Below are 20,535 nucleotides of genomic sequence, written 5' to 3'. Positions count from 1 at the left end.
TCCAAAGCAGTACACCGAGACCCAGGGGTTCCCATAAAACCCCCAATCAGTATTCGCCTATCAAGGACTCTCAACATACTGTCATATCCAGCTTCAAGCACCTCCTCTAACATGTAGTATCATCCTGTCTCCAGCGTACCATACCTAAAACATCTCTAAACCCCTAAAACCAGTATATATGCATCCAGATCAGAACTTCTGTGCAGGGCTACTCACAAAATTCACCATTTTGAGATGTACTCGTCATACCTGTTTGCTAGACCTGGACCTAATGCACCAAGCTGGCAGACAGTCGTGAGCCACAATTTGTTGGACCGGGAGCCACATGTGGCTCCCGAGCTACAAGTTGGGGACCCCTGGTGTATGGTAACCTATAGGCCAAAATCATGTGGAGACTGCACAAGGGATTGCCGAGACATAAGCACACTGGTTGCTGCCTCAGTGCGGCACCCGACAAACAGGGGTATTTTCTCAGAGGAGGACCGCTCTAGGTGCGATATTGGTTCAGAGCCATAAGGAGCTCACGTGCGCAAGACCTTTGACCTTTAAGCGGTCAATGTACATAGAAATCTGTCCATTCAAAACGGATTTAGCCATACTGAAGAACAAGTTGTTAAGGTGTCCTGTAATAGAAAAATAGCAAAGAATTTCCCATATGGGACAATGCAAAAAAATTTATTGCTCAGGTGAAAAATTTGTTTTATGAAAAAACCTTTGATAATATAATTCCTGATCAGATGTACAATATGATATTGAACAAGAGTCAGAGCACTCAGCCAAATATAAGAAAGGACACTTGTGGCTAAATCTACCCAAACTGAATCAAACAAATAACATGATTTTTGGACAAAGTTTTAAACTGTTAAAGCCAGTTTGCACGGTCATCTGTTGACAGATCTCTCTCCGAATGCAATGGATTAATGAAATAGCCAAATGACAAACCAACCCAATTTATACATCCACAGGATGGTCAAATACTGTATATCCAGTTACTCCAATGGGTGTGTGATAAATAGGACAACACATATCCAGTGCACTCAGCTACCCTACACAATACCGGTGAGGACACCCCAATACAGTGCTGTGCAAATTGGGACAAAGCATATTTTTTTTTTTTTTAAAGTAAATCGTAAGTTGGTTACCAGTCAGTGGTTCAAACCAGTTTTAACTGCTTTGAACAGGTGTGAGTGCCTGTTCAAAGCAGTTAAAACTGGTTTGAATCACTGACTGGCAACCAACTTACGATTTTACTTAAAAAATGCTTTGTCCCAATTAATTTGCACAGCACTGTATGTCAATGGGACAAGTGCAAGTAACCAACTAGATCAATTTTAACCCCTTCACCCCCAAGGGTGGTTTGCACGTTCATGACCGGGCCAATTTTTACAATTCTGACCACTGTACCTTTATGAGGTCATAACTCTGGAACGCTTCCATGGATCCCGGTGATTCTGACATTGTTTTCTCGTGACATATTGTACTTCGTGTTAGTGGTAAAATTTCATTCAAATAACTTGCGTTTGTGAGAAAAACGGAAATTTGGCGAGAATTTTGAAAATTTCGCAATTTTCCAACTTTGAATTTTTATGCCCTTAAATCACAGAGATATGGCACCCAAAAAACTTGATAACTAACATTTCCCACATGTTTACTTTACATCAGCACAATTTTGGAACCAAAATTTTTTTTTGTTAGGAAGTTATAAGGGTTAAAAGTAGACCAGCGATTTCTCATTTTTACAACACCATTTTATTTTTACGGACATCACATCACATTTGAAGCCACTTTGAGGGGTCTATATGATAGAAAATACCCAAAAGTGACACCATTCTAAAAACTGCACCCCTTAAGGTGCTCAAAACCACATTCAAGAAGTTTAACCCTTTAGGTGCGTCACAGGAATTTTTTTGAATATTTAAAAAAAAATGAACATCTAACTTTTTTTTTACAAAAAAAATACTTCAGGTTCAATTTTTTTTATTTTACCAAGGGTAACAGGTGAAATTGGACTGCAAAAGTTATTGTGCAATTTGTCCCGAGTACGCTGATACCTGATATGTGGGGGGGAACGACTGTTTCGGCGCATGGCAGAGCTCAGAATGGAAGGAGCGCCGTTTGACTTTTTCAATGCAAAATTGTCTGGAATTCAGATCGGACGCCATGTCACGTTTGGAGAGTCCCTGATGTACCTAAACAGTGGAAACCCCCTACAAGTGACCCCATTTCGGAAATTAGACCCCCCAAGGAACTTATCTAGATATGTGGTGAGAACTTTGAACCCACAAGGGCTTTACAGAAGTTTATAACGTACAGCGGTACAATTAAAAAATCATATTTTTTCCACAAAAATGATCTTTTCACCCCAATTTTTATTTTCCCAAGGGTAACAGGACCCTAAAAGTTATTGTGCAATTTGTCCTGAGTACGCTGATACCCCACATGTGGGGGTAAATCACTATTTGGGCGCATGGCAGAGGTCAGAAGGGAAGCAGCGCCATTTGACGTTTTTGGCTGGAATTGAGATTGGACACAATGTCGCGATTGGAAAACCCCTGATGTACCTAAACAGTGGAAACCCCCCACAAATGACCCTATTTTGTAAACTAGACCCCCCAAGGAACTTATCTAGATGTGTGGTGAGCACTTTGAACCCCCCAGTGCTTCACAGAAGTTTATAACGCCCGGGCGTGAAAATAAAAAATTCGTATTTTTTCCACAAACATGATCTTTTAGTCACCATTTTTTTATTTTCCCAAGGGTACCAGGAGAAATTGGACCCCAAAAGTTGTTGTCCAATTTGTCCTGAGTATGCTGATACCCCATATGTGGGAGAAAACTACTGTATAGGCACACGTTGGGGCTCGGAAGGGAAGTAGTGACGTTTTGGAATGCAGACTTTGATGGAATGGTCTGCGGGTGTCATGTTGCCTTTGGAGAGCCCCTAATGTACCTAAACAGTGGAAAAACCCCACAAATGACCCCATTTTGAAAACTAGACCCCCTAAGGAACTTATCTAGATGTGAGGTGAGCACTTTGAACCCCCAAGGGCTTCACAGAAGTTTATAATGCCCGGGCATGAAAATAAAAAATTCGTATTTTTTCCACAAACATGATCAATTAGTCCCCATTTTTTTTATTTTCCCAAGGGTAACAGGAGAAATTGAACCCCAAAAGTTGTTGTCCAATTTGTCATGAGTACGCTGACACCCCATATGTGGGAGAAAACTACTGTATGGACACACGTCGGGGCTCGGAAGGGAAGCAGTGACGTTTTGGAATGCAGACTTTGATGGAATGGTCTGCGGGTGGCATGTGCGTTTGGAGAGCCCCTGATGTACCTAAACTATTGAAACTCCCCACAAGTGACCCCATTTTGGACACTAGACCCCCCACGGAACTTATCTAGATGTGTGGTGAGCACTTTGAACCCCCAAGTGCTTCACAGAAGTTTATAACGCTCGGATGTGAAAATAAAAAAATCATTTTTTTCCACAAATGATATTTTTGCCCTCAATTTTTTATTTTCCTAAGGGTAACAGGAGAAATTGGACCCCAAAAATTGTTTTGCAATTTGTCCTGAGTAGGCTGATACCCTACATGTGGGGGTAAAACACTGTTTGGACGCATGTCAGAGCTTGGAAGGGAAGGAGCACCATTTGACTTTTTCAAATCAGAATTGGCTGGAATTGAAATCAGACGCCATGTTGCATTTGGAGAGCCCCTGATGTGCCCAAACAGTGGAAACCCCCAATTCTAACTCCAACCCGAACCCCAACACACCCCTAACCCTAATCTCAGCCCTAGCCCTAACCCTACCCTAATGGAAAAATGGAAATACATTTTTTTTAATTTATTATTTTTCCCTAACTAAGGGGGTGATAACGGGGGGTTTGATTTACTATTTATGGCGGTTTTTATGTTTGGCGGCTGTCGCACGCTAAAAGACGCTTTTTATTGTAAAAATAGTTTTTGCATCACCACATATTGGGAGCTATTCCGTATTTTGACCCACTGAGTCATGTGAGGTCTTATTTTTTGCGGGATGAGTTGACATTTTTATTGGTACCATTTTCGGGCACGTGACATTTTTTTGATCGCTTTTTATTCCGATTTTTGGGACGCAGAATGAACAAAAACCAGCGTTTCATGAATTTCTTTTGGGGGGGGTGCGTTTACACCGTTCCGCGTGCGGTAAAATTGATAAAGCGGTTTTATTCTTCGGGTCAGTACGGTTACAGCGATACCTCATTTAGGTCTTTTTTTTATGTTTTGGTGGTTTTATGCAATGAAAACTATTTTATATAAAAAAATAATTATTTTTGCATCGCTTTATTCTGCGAGCTATAACTTTTTTATTTTTTCGCTGATGATGCCGTGTGGCAGCTCGTTTTTTGCGGGACAAGATGACGTTTTCAGCGGTACCATGGATATTTATATGCGTCTTTTTTATCGCGCGTTATTACACTTTTTGTTTGGCGGTATGATAAATCATTTTTTGCTTCGTTTTTTATTTTTATTTTTTAAGGGGTTCGCTAAAGGGGTTAACTAATGGGACAGTTTTATAGGGCGGGTCGTTACGGACGCGGCGATACCTAATATGTGTACTTTTATTGTTTGTTTTTTTTTATTATCAAAAAATGGATTTATTTGGGGGAATATTTTTTTTTTTTTTGTAATTTATTTGGCGATTTTTTAAAATTTTTTAACACTTATTTTTTTTTACTGTATTAAATAGTCCCAGGTGGGACATCACTGTTCTGTGACAGATCGCTGATCTGTCACATCACAGATCACTGTGACAGATCAGCGATCTGTCACAGGCAGTGCACAAGGCTTCCTCATGACTGCGCTTTGCAAGCACTGAGGAAGCCAGCTTCCTGCAGGCCCCCGTCGCCATCTTGGATTCGGGGGCCTGCAGGAAAGGAGCCCCCGGCAGCAGCGCTGCACATTGCGCTGCCGTGGGGGGCTCAGGGAAGCACAGAGGGAGCCCCCTCCCTGCCGATGCTTCCCTTTAACCCCTGGTACACCGCGATCATGTTTGATCGCGGTGTGCAAGGGGTTAACGTGTCGGGGGCCGTCCGTGACCGCCCCTGACACATTGTGCCGGGTGTCAGCTGTGATGATCAGCTGACACCCGGCCGCGATCAGCGGCGCTCACCACGTGGGCGCCGCTGAACGCGGTAGACGTACTATCCCGTCCATGGGCATAGGGGCCCGGGTCCCATGGACGAGATAGTACGTCTGATGTCAGGAAGGGGTTAAAATCCCATCCGGGGTAAGTCAAGAACATTTGCAAGTTTTGTCATATAACAACTAAAACGATTACCCTATTCAGATTCTGTGCTGCATTTCATAAATAGCTATATAAAACCCTCTGATCCCCCCCAAAAAACTTTTTGAAATTCTTTAGCGCTGTATGCAAGTCCTGTTGGTACTGGCTGATAGGCGTCATTTCTGTGCTCTCTGTCCCTCCTCCCGGGTGCTGCCCACCGTCCTCCTGCAGTGATTGACATGGATGACGATTCCCGAGTAGAATTGAGCAAATTTGTTTGGATTCGGTTTCGAATACAATCGGCAGCGAATATTGTTTTTGCAATATTTGTGGAATTCAGCCGAACGTCATTAGACTCAATGGGCGTAGAAATTACAGAATATGTTTGGAACCGATCATCAGCCATACGTTCGGCACGAATAGGGAACCAATATGGCACAAATATAGCAAATTCAGATTTGGCGACAAAATCTGAACAAATTCGCTCAACTCGACTCCAGTCATCCACGCTGTCTGGCGAAGTCTTGCACCTGCGCAGAGAAATCGGGACTTGTGCCTGTGCACTATGCTTTGCCCTACTGCGGGCAGAGGCGAAAACATAAGTTACAGGATTAACATACAGCACAAGAGAACTTCGTTGGTCTCCCGCTGGCGTGCTGGCAGGGTTTTATATAAAATAGTTTTCATTGCATAAAACCACCAAAACATAAAAAAAGACCTAAATGAGGTATAGCTGTAACCGTACTGACCCGAAGAATAAAACCGCTTTATCAATTTTACTGCACGCGGAACGGTGTAAACGCACCCCCCCAAAAGAAATTAATGAAACGCTGGTTTTTGCTCATTCTGCGTCCCAAAAATCGGAATAAAAAGCGATCAAAAAATGTCACGTGCCCGAAAATGGTACCAATAAAAACGTCAACTCGTCCCTCAAAGAATAAGACCTCACAAGACTCGGTGGGTCAAAATACGGAAAAATTATAGCTCTCAATATGTGGTGATGCAAAAACTATTTTTACAATAAAAAGCCTTTTAGCGTGACAGCTGCCAAACATAAAAACCCGCTATAAATAGTAAATCAATCCCCCCGTTATCACCCCCTTAGTTAGGGAAAAATAATAAAATAAAAAGAAAATGTATTTATTTCCATTTTCCCATTAGGGTTAGGGCTAGGGTTAGGGCCAGGGCTAGGGCTAGGGTTAGGGCTGAGATTAGGGTTAGGGGTGTGTTGGGGTTAGGGTTGGAGTTATAATAGGGAGGTTTCCACTGTTTGGGCACATCAGGGGCTCTCCAAATGCAACATGGCATCTGATCTCAATTCCAGCCAATTCTGCGTTGAAAAAGTCAAATTGTGCTCCTTCCCTTCCAAGCTCTGCCATGTGCCCAAACAGTGTTTTACTGCCACATATAGGGTATCAGCATACTCAGGACAAATTGCAAAACAACTTTTGGGGTCCAATTTCTCCTGGTACCCTTAGGAAAATAAAAAATTGGGGCAATATCATTTTTGTGGAAAAAAATGATTTTTTTTATTTTCACGCCCGGGCGTTATAAACTTCTGTGAAGCACTTGGGGGTTCAAAGTGCTCACCACACATCTAGATAAGTTCCGTGGGGGGTCTAGTTTCAAAAATGGGGTCACTTGTGTGGAGTTTCAATAGTTTAGGTACATCAGGGGCTCTCCAAACGCACATGACACCCGCAGACTAATCCATCAAAGTCTGCATTCCAAAACGTCACTACTTCCCTTCCGAGCCCTGACGTGTGCTGTGCCCATACAGTAGTTTTCTCCCACATATGAGGTATCGGCGTACTCAGGACAAATTGGACAACAACTTTTGGGGTCCAATTTCTCCTTGTACCCTTGGGAAAATAAAAAAATTTGTGACTAAAAGATCATGTTTGTGGAAAAAATACGATTTTTTTATTTTCACGCCCGGGCGTTATAAACTTCTGTGAAGCACTGGGGGGGCTCACCACACATCTAGATAAGTTCCTTGGGGGGTCTAGTTTCCAAAATGGTGTCATTTATGGGGGGCTTCTCCTGTTTTGGTACATCAGGGGTTTTCCAATCGCGACATGGTGTCCGATCTCAATTCCAGGCAAAAACGTCAAATGGCGCTGCTTCCCTTCCGAGCTCTGCCATGCGCCCAAATAGTGGTTTACACCCACATATGGGGTATCAGCGTACTCAGGACAAATTGCACAATAACTTTTAGGGTCCTGTTACCCTTGGAAAAATAAAAATTGGGGGTGAAAAGATCATTTTTGTGGAAAAAATATGATTTTTTAATTGTACGGCTGTATGTTATAAACTTCTGTGAAGCCCTTGGGGGTTTAAAGTTCTCACCACACATCTAGATAAGTTCCTTGGGGGGTCTAGTTTCCAAAATGGGGTCACTTGTGGGGGGGTTTCCACTGTTTAGGTACATCAGGGGCTCCCCAAACGCGACATGGCGTCTGATCTGAATTCCAGCCAATTTTGCATTGAAAAAGTCAAACGGCGCTCCTTCCATTCTGAGGTCTGCAATGCGCCGAAACAGTGGTTCCCCCCCACATATCAGGTATCGGCGTACTGAGGACAAATTGCACAATAACTTTTGCCGTCCAATTTCTCCTGTTACCCTTGGTAAAATAAAAAAAATTGAACCTGAAGTATTTTTTTTGTGAAAAAAAGTTAAATGTTCATTTTTTTTTAAATATTCAAAAAATTCCTGTGACGCACCTAAAGGGTTGTTAAACTTCTTGAATGTGGTTTTGAGCACCTTAAGGGGTGCAGTTTTTAGAATGGTGTCACTTTTTTGGTATTTTCTATCATATAGACCCCTCAAAAGTGGCTTCAAATGTGATGTGGTCCGTAAAAATAAAATGGTGTTGCAAAAATGAGAAATCGCTGGTCAATTTTTAACCCTTATAACTTCCCTCCTAACAAAAAAAAATTTTGGTTCCAAAATTGTGCTGACGTAAAGTAAATATGTGAGAAATGTTATTTATTAAGTTTTTTGTGTGCCGTATCTCTGTGAATTAAGGGCATAAAAATTCAAAGTTGGAAAATTGCGAAATTTTCAAAATTTTAGCCAAATTTCCGTTTTTTTCACAAATAAACTTAAGTTATATGAATGAAATTTTACCACTAACATGAAGTACAATATGTCACGAGAAAATAATGTCAGAATCACCGGGATCCATGAAAGCGTTTCAGAGTTATAACCTCATAAAGGGACAGTGGTCAGAATTGTAAAAATTGGCCCGTCATGAACGTGCAAACCACCCTGGGGCTTAAGGGGTTAAGCAAGAGCCATCACTAACCAAACACCACCACGAAGACCAAGGAGATCTCCAAACAAGTCAGGGATTTGTATTTATTTTTTATAATCCAACCCTGACTACACTGCTCAACAACTTTGTTCCTATCTCTGATACCTGGAGCACCATCAAATTCATTATCAAATGGATAGAACATGGTAACATAACAGACCTGCCAAGAGAGGACAGCCCACCAAAACTCTCTGCATGGGCAAGAAGGCATTAATCAGAGATACAGCACAGAGACCAATGGTAACCCTGTAGGAGCAACAGAGTGCTCAAGCAGAGGCTGGATTATCTGTCCATACAACCCACAATAAGCTGCACACTCCATAAAAGGTGACCTTTATGGAAGAGTACACAGATAAAAAGCATTTTCTTACACCCAAATATTGTAAGGCTCGTTTTGAGTTTGCCAAAAGACATGTGGGAGACTGGCCAAATGTATGGAGGAAGGAGCTGTGGTCAAATGAGACCAAAATTGGACTTTTTGTCCACCAAGGTAAACGCTATGTCTGGTGTCAAACCAACACCGCTCATCATCCCAAGAACACCATCCGCACAGCAAAACATGGTGGTGGCAGCATCATGCTGTGGGGAAATTTTTTAGCTGCAGGGACATGGAAAATGATCCTAATGACTGACAGCAAGCAGCGATCTTGAAAAATATTAGGAATTGAAGAAATACTAGAAAATTGTATACCGTTACACAATACAGACTAGGGTTTTAATAAATATGACAGAACCCACCGGTATCAATGGGTTCAGTCAACAGTCTAAGGGTGTAGTCAGACGGCTGTATAAAATCGGACTGCAATGCTTGAACTGGCCGGCGGCTCTCCCAAACAGAGCGCGACAGCTTCATATATTTCAATGCAGCTGTTACGCTCTGGTCGGGAGAACCGCCGGACAGTCCGAACATTGCAATCTGATCAAGGTCCAATTTATAAGGCAGTCTGGCTGCGCACTAGTTTGTATTTGTTGGGGCCTCTCAACTCTCCCGACAGTTGATTGACGGTGGAGATCATGATCAATTATTGGACTGCCAATCCTTTTGCCTCCAAGAGATAAGCTGCCACAAGAGATGTCTGGGAATAGCGCTATCAGAGAACTCAGGACTACTTGGCAGAACTAGCAGGGGAGTGACGATATTACTGACCACGGCTTGGCTGACAACTATCTGAAGTGCATGGGGGGGGGGGGGGGGGGGCGCTTTAGACTTGCAGGTTATGCGACAGATTAGTCAATGGCATAAAATGACACTGTACAATACTCCACCATTACCCAAGCACCCTTTAAATAACGTCATTTTGCATGCATTTTTACTGTACTGATTCTCATTTATTAAGTCTGTGCTGGAAGATCTGTAAAAGCCAAAGTGCATTTTATTTGTATTTAGGTTCATATACACATTGCACCATACATAAATAATGACATTGTAAAAATGACTCCGTATTTACAAGTATAATATATATTTCCATATAATATATAAACATTTTATATTAAATCTAGGGCATGGTATTTGGGAGAGTCCTTTTGTCAGGTGTGTGTGGGTAGTGTGGATCCCTCAGTCAAAAGGGAATTAACTATTTCAATGCCAGGGGCCTGCAGTACATTGCAGATCTGAGAAAAAAAAAAGGCAAGCAAGGCAGTCCAGGCCCTGGTGGCAAGGAGAGGTTAATTGGTATGGCACCGGAAAGGTTAATGTGACATGATGCACCTCCATGTTTGTGAGCATAGGTGTCATTTTGTAACCATGTGCATAGTTTTGCAGCACCAAGGTGTTCACAGCCGTGGTCTTATAACATGCATGATGAAATGGCGGCTACAGCCAACGGCATGAGGAAACAAGGCTAACGAGAGGTTAAATCCCAAAGAAGGAAACGGCTCCACAGTTCCCTATAGACATCAGTGTATTGATGCTGGATACCCATGTTCTGGCAGTGAGGCATGAGATGCATTATTGTTAACCTGGGTGCTGATGTGTAAAGGTAATGCATGCCTCCCTGACGGAAAATGGGTTAATCAGGGGCCTCTGTTGGCTGGAAGTGGTCTGTATCCTTCTTCGTTAATACACCAATTAAATGGAAAAAAAAAAAAAACAAATTGTAAAAAAAAAAAAAAAAAAAGGTGTGGGCTGGCTGCTACCGTCCTAACAACACCTCCAACCAGCATGGGCAGGAAGTGATCATCTGGCGAGAGTAGCATGGTCCCCAGCCCTTAGCAAAACTGATGCGTATACTGTTGGGGTCATACGGTCCATCCGCATATTCCGGGGGTGCAGGAAGATGCTGTAGAATACACGACTTTTTATAGTCAAATACTTTGAGGGAGTAGCCAGGCATCACCTTGCGTACAATAAGAGAACGGCAGGTGGGCGAATCAAGCGTCGGGGAGTTAACAAAAATGGGGTGGTCGCTGCGGTTATAGGCCCACACCCCGTCCGGCTCCTTGCTCAGCACGATACCCAGTCCAATCTTCCCTCGTGTCCTAGAAGCGGCCTCACTCCGATTCTCCAGGTTCAACTGGCCCAGACAGAAGCCACTCCCTTGAGGTAGATCATAGAAGATGCTGACAGACGGCTGACACACAGCATAAAGACGGCCCACGCGTGTCCTGTGCTCCCAGTACGCTACGCTGCACCAATGGCCCTGCTTGCTGGAGTCCAGAGACAGACTGGTGTCTACTGTGGAAGGAAACAAAATGCTTGATTTAGTAGAAGTTATGACAATTGCGCGTAAAATATCGACTATAACGCTGTGACTTTGAATCTGTGCAATTTAAAGAAAAAAATCTCCAGAGCTGGCTGTTATTATGGCCCAGGCCTACTTTGCCAACTCTGCTGGTTGTCACAGACAAGCTTGTGACCAGACCCCATTCCTAAAGATTTGGCCAGAAAAACCTCTGAAAGTGGCTTTTTTTTCTTCATTAGTTTTCTGGCATCTTCCAAAAATTGTGGAAAAATTACACAAAAACACCAAATGTGAATGAACCTTAAAATGGCTTGTACTCACATATAATAATGATGGTCTCTCTAGAATAGGTAATCAATATCAGATCAATTGGTCCGACACCTGGCAAATTCACTCATCAGCTGTTATCATGTTTGATGGTAGCTGGATGCACACATGTATGGAAAGGACAGCACAGCTCTGTACACTGTAGTGGCCGCTGCGAAGGGCTGCAGATCAGATCCTACCGTCTTATGTTTACAGCTGGCTGCTTCTGGAGCTAAGAACAGCTGATCAGTGGGGGTGGCAGATTTTGGACCTCCACCAATAGGACATTAATATTATATGCCATTACAACCCTTTTAACAAACACCTATTATGCAGTGAAATATTCTGTTTGTACTACCACAGCTTAATATGTGGTGTCTAGTATAATGAATACACCTTGTTCCTGCTCTGTGATTTCAGCTCTGCAGGTCACTAAACTAAAATAACAGTTTCAGACTACGGTAAAGGCTCAGAATCGGTACACAAATAGTAATGCTCTATGACGGGCCACTCTTCTGCTTTAAAAAAAAAGTGCATATACTAAGAACCATCATATTACTGATCATTATTATGCTTGCCTATATAGCACCAACATATTCCACGGCGCTTACAGACATCATCCTCCCGGTCTCCACTGGAGCCCATAGTCTAAGTCCACTAGCAGGATGATTCTGGAGTGTGGAAGAAAACTGAAGTAGCCGGAGGAAACCCACCCAAACACGGGGAGAACATACAATCTCCTTGCAGATGTCCTCCTAGGTGGGATTCGAACTTAGGACCCTGACACTGTAAGGAAACTGTGCTAACCACTGAGCCACCGTGCAGCCATTTAAAAAAAAAAAAAAAGTATACATTTGTTAACCATTGCTACAGTGTAAAAAAGTCTGGGACTCATTAGCCATGAACAGTATATGGCATATTATCTATTCTTAAAACAATAAATATCCTTGCATTTCTATATATTTATCATGGAATTATGAGATTAAAAGTTGCGCAGTCGCCTTTCAGAAGATGCAATTCCCTTGTGCAGAAGCAGAAAGCTGAGTTTAAATTAAGTGAAGTGATAAGCTGAATGAGGGAGGGAAGAGGAAGGCGATAAGACATTTGCAAAAATGTTCAGGAGAAGGATACCAGAGCCTGATTAGGGTTACTCCAACATGCCAGACCTCATCCCCTGCCCTGGGCCCCTCACACAGGAAGCTGCCTCATCCTGCGGCCACCGAGAGGAAAGTAGGGCAAGGGGACGGGATCAACGCAAAGCCTGGAAGAGACATACATTTAGATGAAGGGGAGAGGTCACCCTAAGATAAACAGGGTTTGGATCTGAAGTGGCGTTCTACCGAGAACAATGAATAACCATTTACGGCTCAGAACATTCTCAGGACCATCGGGCATTACCTACACTATGAAAGCTATGTAAATTAAACTGGTTCTCTTGTTCAGCACCCAAGGACAATCACTGATCTCCTGCCAAATGCATTCGGTCCCACTTGCATTTTGGACAGCCCTTGGGGACCACCCTCCTCAGGAGAGGACCATATGATTTTAGTTTTAGGCCTGGCTGTTCCTGCCTAAATGGAAAGTCTGTGACAGCAGCTTGGAAAGGACATCAAAGACCTCTGTGGTCTGAAAGGAGACGGCTCCTGTAGAGTGCGCACATCCTAAATCTTCTCAGTCTTCCTGGCAAAAATCAGAGAGGGGGCAGGGCATAACCTTTCCTGCCAGGGACTTATGTAACGACACAATAGCCAGAGGCATTTCATGGAGCGAGGAGCATCTTAGCTAAAGCACCTAGCAAGGCAGTCAGCGACCCAAGTCTGATGTCCAGTTTACAATTAAAAGGTTAAGGGGCATTTACACTGCAAAACAATCGCGAGAGATTGTTAAAAACGCTCATTTCACCATAATCTTGTGGTGTAAACAGGCTGACTATTACCCGATGAACAATCAAATCTCTCCATCGGGTGAAATGATCGTTTATGCAGCGTAAAAGCTCATTGTTCTCGGCAGAGAGCCACGGCAGCCTACGCGGACTGAGCAATCTATTATAGGACCGCTTAGGCCTATTTCACACTTCCGTTTTTTGACGTCAGTCAAAATCCGCCAATTTTTGAAAAGAAAACGGATCCGCCAAAAAAGGGGCGGATCCGTTTTTTTCCCCCATAGACTTACATTAGTGGTGGATCTTGACTGACTGACGGTCGTCCGTCCCACCCGTTTTTTGACGGATCCGCCAAGATTTTAGCGTCTCCCGGGCGGATGAGACGGACCCTGCAACGTTTTTTTTCTTTGACGGTCCGCTATTTTGAACTGCGCATGCCCGGAAGCTTTACTCCGGGAAGAATTTTAACCATGAAATGCCGTTTCGGGAGCGGAGAAAATCTCTCTCTCTTTCCAGCACATTTCATCTTCACCGGATCCGACAAAATTAGAGGCCGCTGACAGCCGTATGTCACATACCGGAGGCGGATCCGATACTTTTCATTTTTGGCAGATGTAAGCTGTCCGCCAACAACGGAAGTATGAAACAGGCCTTAGCCCGCATTGGTTACTTTGGTCTGCTTGCGTAAACAGGCATTCAAACCATGGGTAAAAGTTCAGGGGTCATATCGTGCCGCCAGCCATCAGTGTAAAAGGACCCATAACATTATACGTCACTGTATGGACTGCAATGCCCAGCAGGTCTCCTAACCCTAAAACTGTGGCTGTTCCTGGCATTGTGAATTATTTTTTTTGTGTCTGAATTTTTGGATTAGTGTTTTTCTTTTTTATGGTGTGTCTACAGGGAACCCATTTTCTAAGGAAACCTTCCACAGCTGACCATAAGGGAAAAAAAAACAAAAAACAAATTTTGCAGATTCAGTCCAGGAGGATTGGGAAGGGATGGGGGGGCAGCACCTGTATGACTAGTCTGCTGCAAAAACCACTACACCAAGAACTAGAGTCATCATTTGCGTTACATTTTCGCAACCTCTTTTTTTTGCCTCAATTCTTTATGTGCCAAACGTCACATAATAGCAGGGCTGTGGAGTCGGTAAGCCAAACCTGCGACTCCGACTCCTCAATTTCCCTTACACCGACTCCGACTCCAACTCCGACTCCACGACTCCGACTCCCACACATATTGCTTATATTTAAGTGAAAAATTTATTGTAGTACAATGTGAACCTCAGACATTTAATCATTTTTATGATCCAATAATCAAGATGTTTAGATAGAACAGAATATATATTGGTGTACTACCCGGTTTTCATTCTTTTTGGTACAGATACGATATGGATAGACAGATATGGATAAATGGATAGATAGAGCAGATTTCTAATCTGCTTTTGCTATTGAAAACATTATCTATGAGCTCAAAAACCTTTCAGGTGATGCAGTTTTTTAAAAAGATGATCAGCTTTTGCAGCTGAAAAACGTATCCTCAAAAAACACAGGAAAAACGTTGTGTGTGAATGTAGCCTTAGATCAGGAATATAACAGCCATTTATAGGACATTTCATAACTTTCCCAAACTCCTATGAAAAAATATTCAGCACATCCTGCATTGAATTACTGTACCCAATTTATTATATATTTTAGGAGTCGGTCCATTTTATACCGACTCCAACTCCGACTCCGACTCCACCAAAATGAGCTCCGACTCCGACTCCACGACTCCGACTCCACAGCCCTGTATACGTAGTGCACGTGGTTTGTGCAAAATAGAAAATGCTCCATTTTCTTTTCTTTGCGGTCGCCATTATATGGTTAAAGACCCGAATCATGTTCTCTGGGGTCTCTGCTACCCCCGGCAGCCGAGACCCCGGAGAAAATCCGACTCTGGGGGGGCGCTATATACTTTCCACAGCGCCATTAATTAACGGCGCTGTGGTTTAAGTACCCTTAACTACTGCCGTTAAAAGGCGTATCGGTGGTCGTTTAGGGTTAAGAAAACTAGTGTGATTTCAAAATTGTGACATCAAGAGGTCTACCTTATTTTGATATAACCCTAATGTTTTAACTCCTTAAAAGAAATATCTCCACAAGTCACAGTCACTCGGTCTCCAGCTTTCCATCAACATCCATGACATCACTGATCTTCTCATAAGCTGTATGCTCAGTTAAAAACCAGCTGCTCTCCGCAATGATGCCTCCTGGCCCCGTCAACAACACCAAAATGTTGCCAGACTCAGAAGATGCTGTAAAATAGGCACAGGAAATAGTCGCACAATGCCCACGGAAGGGACTTGACTAATGCCATGTTCACACATTGCGTTTTTGCTGATTTTTTTTATTTCTGCAGGAAAAGCCTGCTCTCTTGGCAGTAAAGAAGCTGCTTACAAAAAGCAGGCTTTGCTGCGCTTTCGCCATGCTTTTCAGGCACAGTTTAGTGTTTGTTGTTCCTGAGTTTACTGCACCAAAAACCTGAAACCTGCATTTTTGCCAAGTTTTTACACTCTGCTAAACTTTGCTAAAACGCTGAAAGAAGTGACATGATGCCGTTTAAAAAAAAAAAAAAAAAAATGCAGCATTTTTCCTTGTCAGGCAGTAGAAAAAAAGCAAAACAATGTGTGTGCATGAGATATCTGAAATATCATAGCTTTTGCTGGTACGGTAAAACGCAGCTTTTAATTTGCATTAAAACACAGCAAACGCACATCATGTGAACAGAGCCCAATGCTTACACAGAAACCCAGCCATCAAGTTACAGATATTTTCTCCCTATAGACATTTGCAACTTCTAAAACGTTTTACCTGCCCAACCATTATAAGTACGTATCAGGAAAAAACTAAGGAGAAATGTTTTCCAATATATTAGGGTATGTGCTACGGTCAGTAAACTCTGCGGGTTGGACGCTGTATACTTGTGCAGCATCCAGATGTTACAGCATAGTGGATGGGATTTCAAGAGATCCCATACCCACTATGTGTCCAGAGACACCCGTGGAGACAGACACATGCGGTGCGTCTTTCCAGACAGCAGCATGACAATTTCTCTTCCGGAGACACATGCCTCTGCAAGAGAAATTTCCCCCATAGAATGTATTGGATGCGGTGAATCCGCACGGTTCAGTGATCGCATTCGGATTCACCTGTGATCAATAGACGGCAGCACTTTGGACCTAGCGAAAAAGTGTTGCATCCAAACGCTGCCACTTCTGGATTGTCTGCACATACCCTAAAGCAGGGGTGGGGAACCTCAGTCCCCAGGGCCATTTACGGCCCTCGATGACCTTTTATCAGGCCCCGAGCAGATTCTCAGGGGCCACATTCTTGGGCAGGGAGCTGTATTTTGATTGCCACAAGCTCATTAATTTCTTCTTGCTCTGTTAGCGCACACACGCAGTGTTCACTACTGAACATTGAAGGGCATGCAATGAAAGATTACGTCCTGACACCAGTGCCAGAGTCAGGATGTACTTTGTGGGCGGAGTTTGTAAGGCCCCCGAAGGATGGTATAAATATCCAAATAGCCCTTGGCACAAAAAAAAGATTCCCCACCCCTGACCTAAAGGGTTAGTAGGACCTTAGGAACATTTTCTTTTCTCATTTAAATCCATGTATGAGTGCACAAATCACTTTTCTCAATTGGATCTCTTTAAAAACTTTGCCCCATTTGCTAGCTGCAGAATGAGTTGACTGACCACCTATCAGTGAGCTCCTTCAGATAAGAGAAACACAATTTCCTATCAATCTGTTTTTTGAGCTCTTCTCAGCTGATTTATGATCACGGACCACATCAAAATGTTATATCCAGGGGAAAAAACTAGTGGTCCATTACATCCATTGTACTGGTTAGATTGAACAGCTATGGGAATGTTGCCATTATTTTATTTATTTTGCTTACTTCTATAGCACAGCAGCTCATTCCTCAGCGCTTTACAGACATTTCTATTGAGACCTATATTTCCTATAGAAACATTTTTTTTTTAAACCATTTAGGACTTGTTAGAGGTTTTACCAGCCATACTTAGGTAGTGTCGCAGAAGGGAGACCTTTTAGGTGCTGGCCATACATAGAGAGTGGACTAGTAGTGCACACATAGGAGTACAGGACACACAGGGAGAAGCCCTCCGTCGCACACTCGTACTCCCCTCCTTACACGTTCAGGATCCTGCGGTCACGTCTGTGCAGAGGTTTTGGTTTAAAAGGCAGAAGAAAAGCAGGATGTTTGTCTGAGGTTACCCTGCCCTCAAATAAACATCCCGCAGCAGCCTCGTCCCAAGCACAGGCCGAGCAGTGTGAAATCGCTGGCTCCATTCTGCATCGCTTCCATATCCTGCCTGGGCCGAGCAGGGCACGTCTTCTACAGAGGCTCGAGAGGTCTGGGGGGGAAGCAGAGGAATGTATAGGAGGGGAGGAGGAGTACATCAATGGAGCAAGGGAGAAAGTAAAACGGGAGGAATTTAGCTGGAGCACGGACGAGGAATGTTGGGTGGGGGAGCGGAAGAAATGACTGTTTGAAAGGTGGGTCAGAAAAGCAAAGAGTAGGCAAAAAAAGTCTAAGTAGGGGGCAGAGGAACACTGGGCAAGTGAAGGTCTAGGAAATACTAACACCTCTTAGTGAAGGAGGCTAGTGTTGCTCCCTTCATCTACTATGGAAAGGCCTCCCCCCCCCATTGATCCAGCCTCAGTGAGCGGCAGTAAAGGCCCTTTTACATTTAGTGATGCACCAGTGATCCCGACCACGATACGACCCGGTCAGGATCGCTGGTGCATTGCTAAATGATCGCTAGTGAGCTGCCACACAGGAAGATCTCACAGCGATTCAGCGGACGATACTTACCTTTCAGACGCGGCGATCCCGACGTCCTCCTGCCCGCCTCCACACGTCGCTCGTTGGCGCCAGCAGGAAGCGCCCGACGAGAAATGGAGCCGGCCGATCTCGCGCGATCAGCGACAGACAGCGGGGGAGCCGGTCGGAGGTGAGTATCACACATAGCGATATCGCTAGCAATATCGCTGCTGCGTCACAAAATCGGTGACATTATAGCGATATCGCTATGTGTAAAACCCCCTTAAGTTACATATTCTGACTATTCCATCCACATTCCTTCACAGGTTATACAACTGACAGATTAATCCGCTAAACCGAAATTCTCATAGTAAATGTAATGCCTAGTTTCAGTGGAGAATAACTTTGCACGGACACATTCACCCGAACTAGCCTTACATATATGTTTTGCTTTAGTGCTGTGTTCACATGTCCAGTAACTGTCCGTTACGACGGATCCGGCAGCGAGCCGTTGACAAAGCTGTGAAGACACCACTTTTTGCTTACTGGATCAGTTTCAAATGGAAGAAAATAGATAGCTAATTAATGGATCAGGTTTCTATAGACTTCAATGTACAAAATGGATAAAGCTGAAATCAGCGTTTTCTTAGCCAAACAAAAAGTTGTGCCGGCACAACGGTCAACGGATTGCTGCTGGATGTGTTCTAACGGATGATTGCTGGACGTGTGAACATGGCCTTAATGAGAGGCCTGTATTGTACATCAATGAACACTTGCAAAAGTCAAACCACCGGGTACAGGACGTACCGCAGCGCAATAAGACTGGCTGTTACATATATCTAACCGTAGTGGGGAGTCCTGGACCAGCTAAGTGTGACGTACACACAATGGTCTATCGGAGATAAGTATATGAATAAGCTCTTCTTCTCAGAACAAGAGAAACGTTAAAGAACTCAGAAGTCAATAAATTCATCTCCCACACTGCCTCAAGGCTGTCACTCAGCTCTAGACTTATGAGGGGTAACACCCCGAAACAGGCTGTCTGTAGAGTTTAATGCTCAATATTCCTCCCTGCTCATGCTGCAAAGCTCGGACACTGACTTTTAGGGGAATGAACACCAAACACACACACACGTATGTACAGGCATCTGAACAAGTTTTGGAGAAAAATACTCAGTACACCTAATGGAAATGTACCAGGGTGGGCCATTTGTATGGATACACCTAAATAAAATGGGAATGGTTGGTGATATCAACTTCCTGTTTGTGGCACATTAGTATATGGGAGGGGGGAAACGTCAAGATGGGGGGTGACCGTGGCGTCCATTTTGAAGTCAGCCATTTTGGATCCAACTTTATTTTTTTTTTTTTTCAATGGGAAGAGGGTCAGGTGACACATTGAAACTTATTGTCTATTTCACAAGAAAATCAATGGTGTGCTTGGTTTTAACGTAACTTTATTCTTTCATGAGTTATTTACAAGTATCTCTTTGTTTACAGCCATTGACATATCTCAGAGGTTAACACGTGAGGAGTGGATAGAAATTGTGTTGATGTCTGGTGAACGCAGTACCCAGGTCATTGCAGCAGATTTCAATGCAAGACACCCTACACAAGAAAACGGTCACCATTCCCATGTTATTTAGGTGTATCCATATAAATGGCCCACCCAAAAAAGTTTGCCTCATCACTGAACATAATGTTCTGTGTAAACTGAGGGTCGTGTTCCAATTTTTGTTTTGCCCATTCTGCAAATTCAGAGCACCGATCTGGGTCACCAACCATTCCCATTTTCTTCAGGAGTATCCATATAAATGGCCCACCCTGTACAAATGCCTTTTTTGCACTATTTCTTATTAACAGCCCCTCTCTCTACATTGTAGAATTTAGACCGCGAACCCCAATGTGGACAGCAAGTGACGATATTGTATGTAAAGTGCTCCAGAATGTATGTTGGTGCTAAATAAACAAGCTGTAAGGTTTCTTCTTTGCTACCTCTGTTTTAGTCCAGTCCCCTTTGTTTTGGGGGAGGGTTGGGGGCAAGTAGGAGTAGGAAGCAATGTACCGGACTCCAAAATTGAAAAAAAAAAAAAAAAAATCAATATTATTTGTTAATATTTAATAAACTTACTATGCATACTTTGTTGCAGATTTACTTTCATAGGAAAAATTGAGGAAAAAAAGTGTAATATTATTTAAGGGAGTCGGCATGTGGACTCCTTCCACAAACAGCTGTAGAA

The 20,535-nt window shown here is 43.3% G+C and overlaps 1 protein-coding gene across 1 annotated transcript in view; it reads right to left on the bottom strand.

Moving 5' to 3' along the window:
• Positions 1 to 9,945: 9,945 nt before the first annotated feature.
• Positions 9,946 to 20,535, bottom strand: part of SMAD6 (SMAD family member 6) — a 104,901-nt gene continuing 94,311 nt past the window's right edge. The window contains exon 4 of the mRNA XM_073568905.1: positions 9,946 to 11,264. Within this exon, the coding sequence (XP_073425006.1) occupies positions 10,723 to 11,264 (542 nt within the window). The 3' untranslated portion in view covers positions 9,946 to 10,722. The remainder of the gene's footprint in view (positions 11,265 to 20,535) is intronic.

The sequence above is a fragment of the Dendrobates tinctorius genome, unplaced genomic scaffold (assembly GCF_039654945.1).
Source record: "Dendrobates tinctorius isolate UK_male_01 unplaced genomic scaffold, ASM3965494v1 ptg000022l, whole genome shotgun sequence".
In the NCBI taxonomy this organism is placed as follows: domain Eukaryota; kingdom Metazoa; phylum Chordata; class Amphibia; order Anura; family Dendrobatidae; genus Dendrobates; species Dendrobates tinctorius.
Note: the sequence above shows the minus strand (reverse complement) of the source record. Positions and strands in the feature narration are given on the sequence as shown.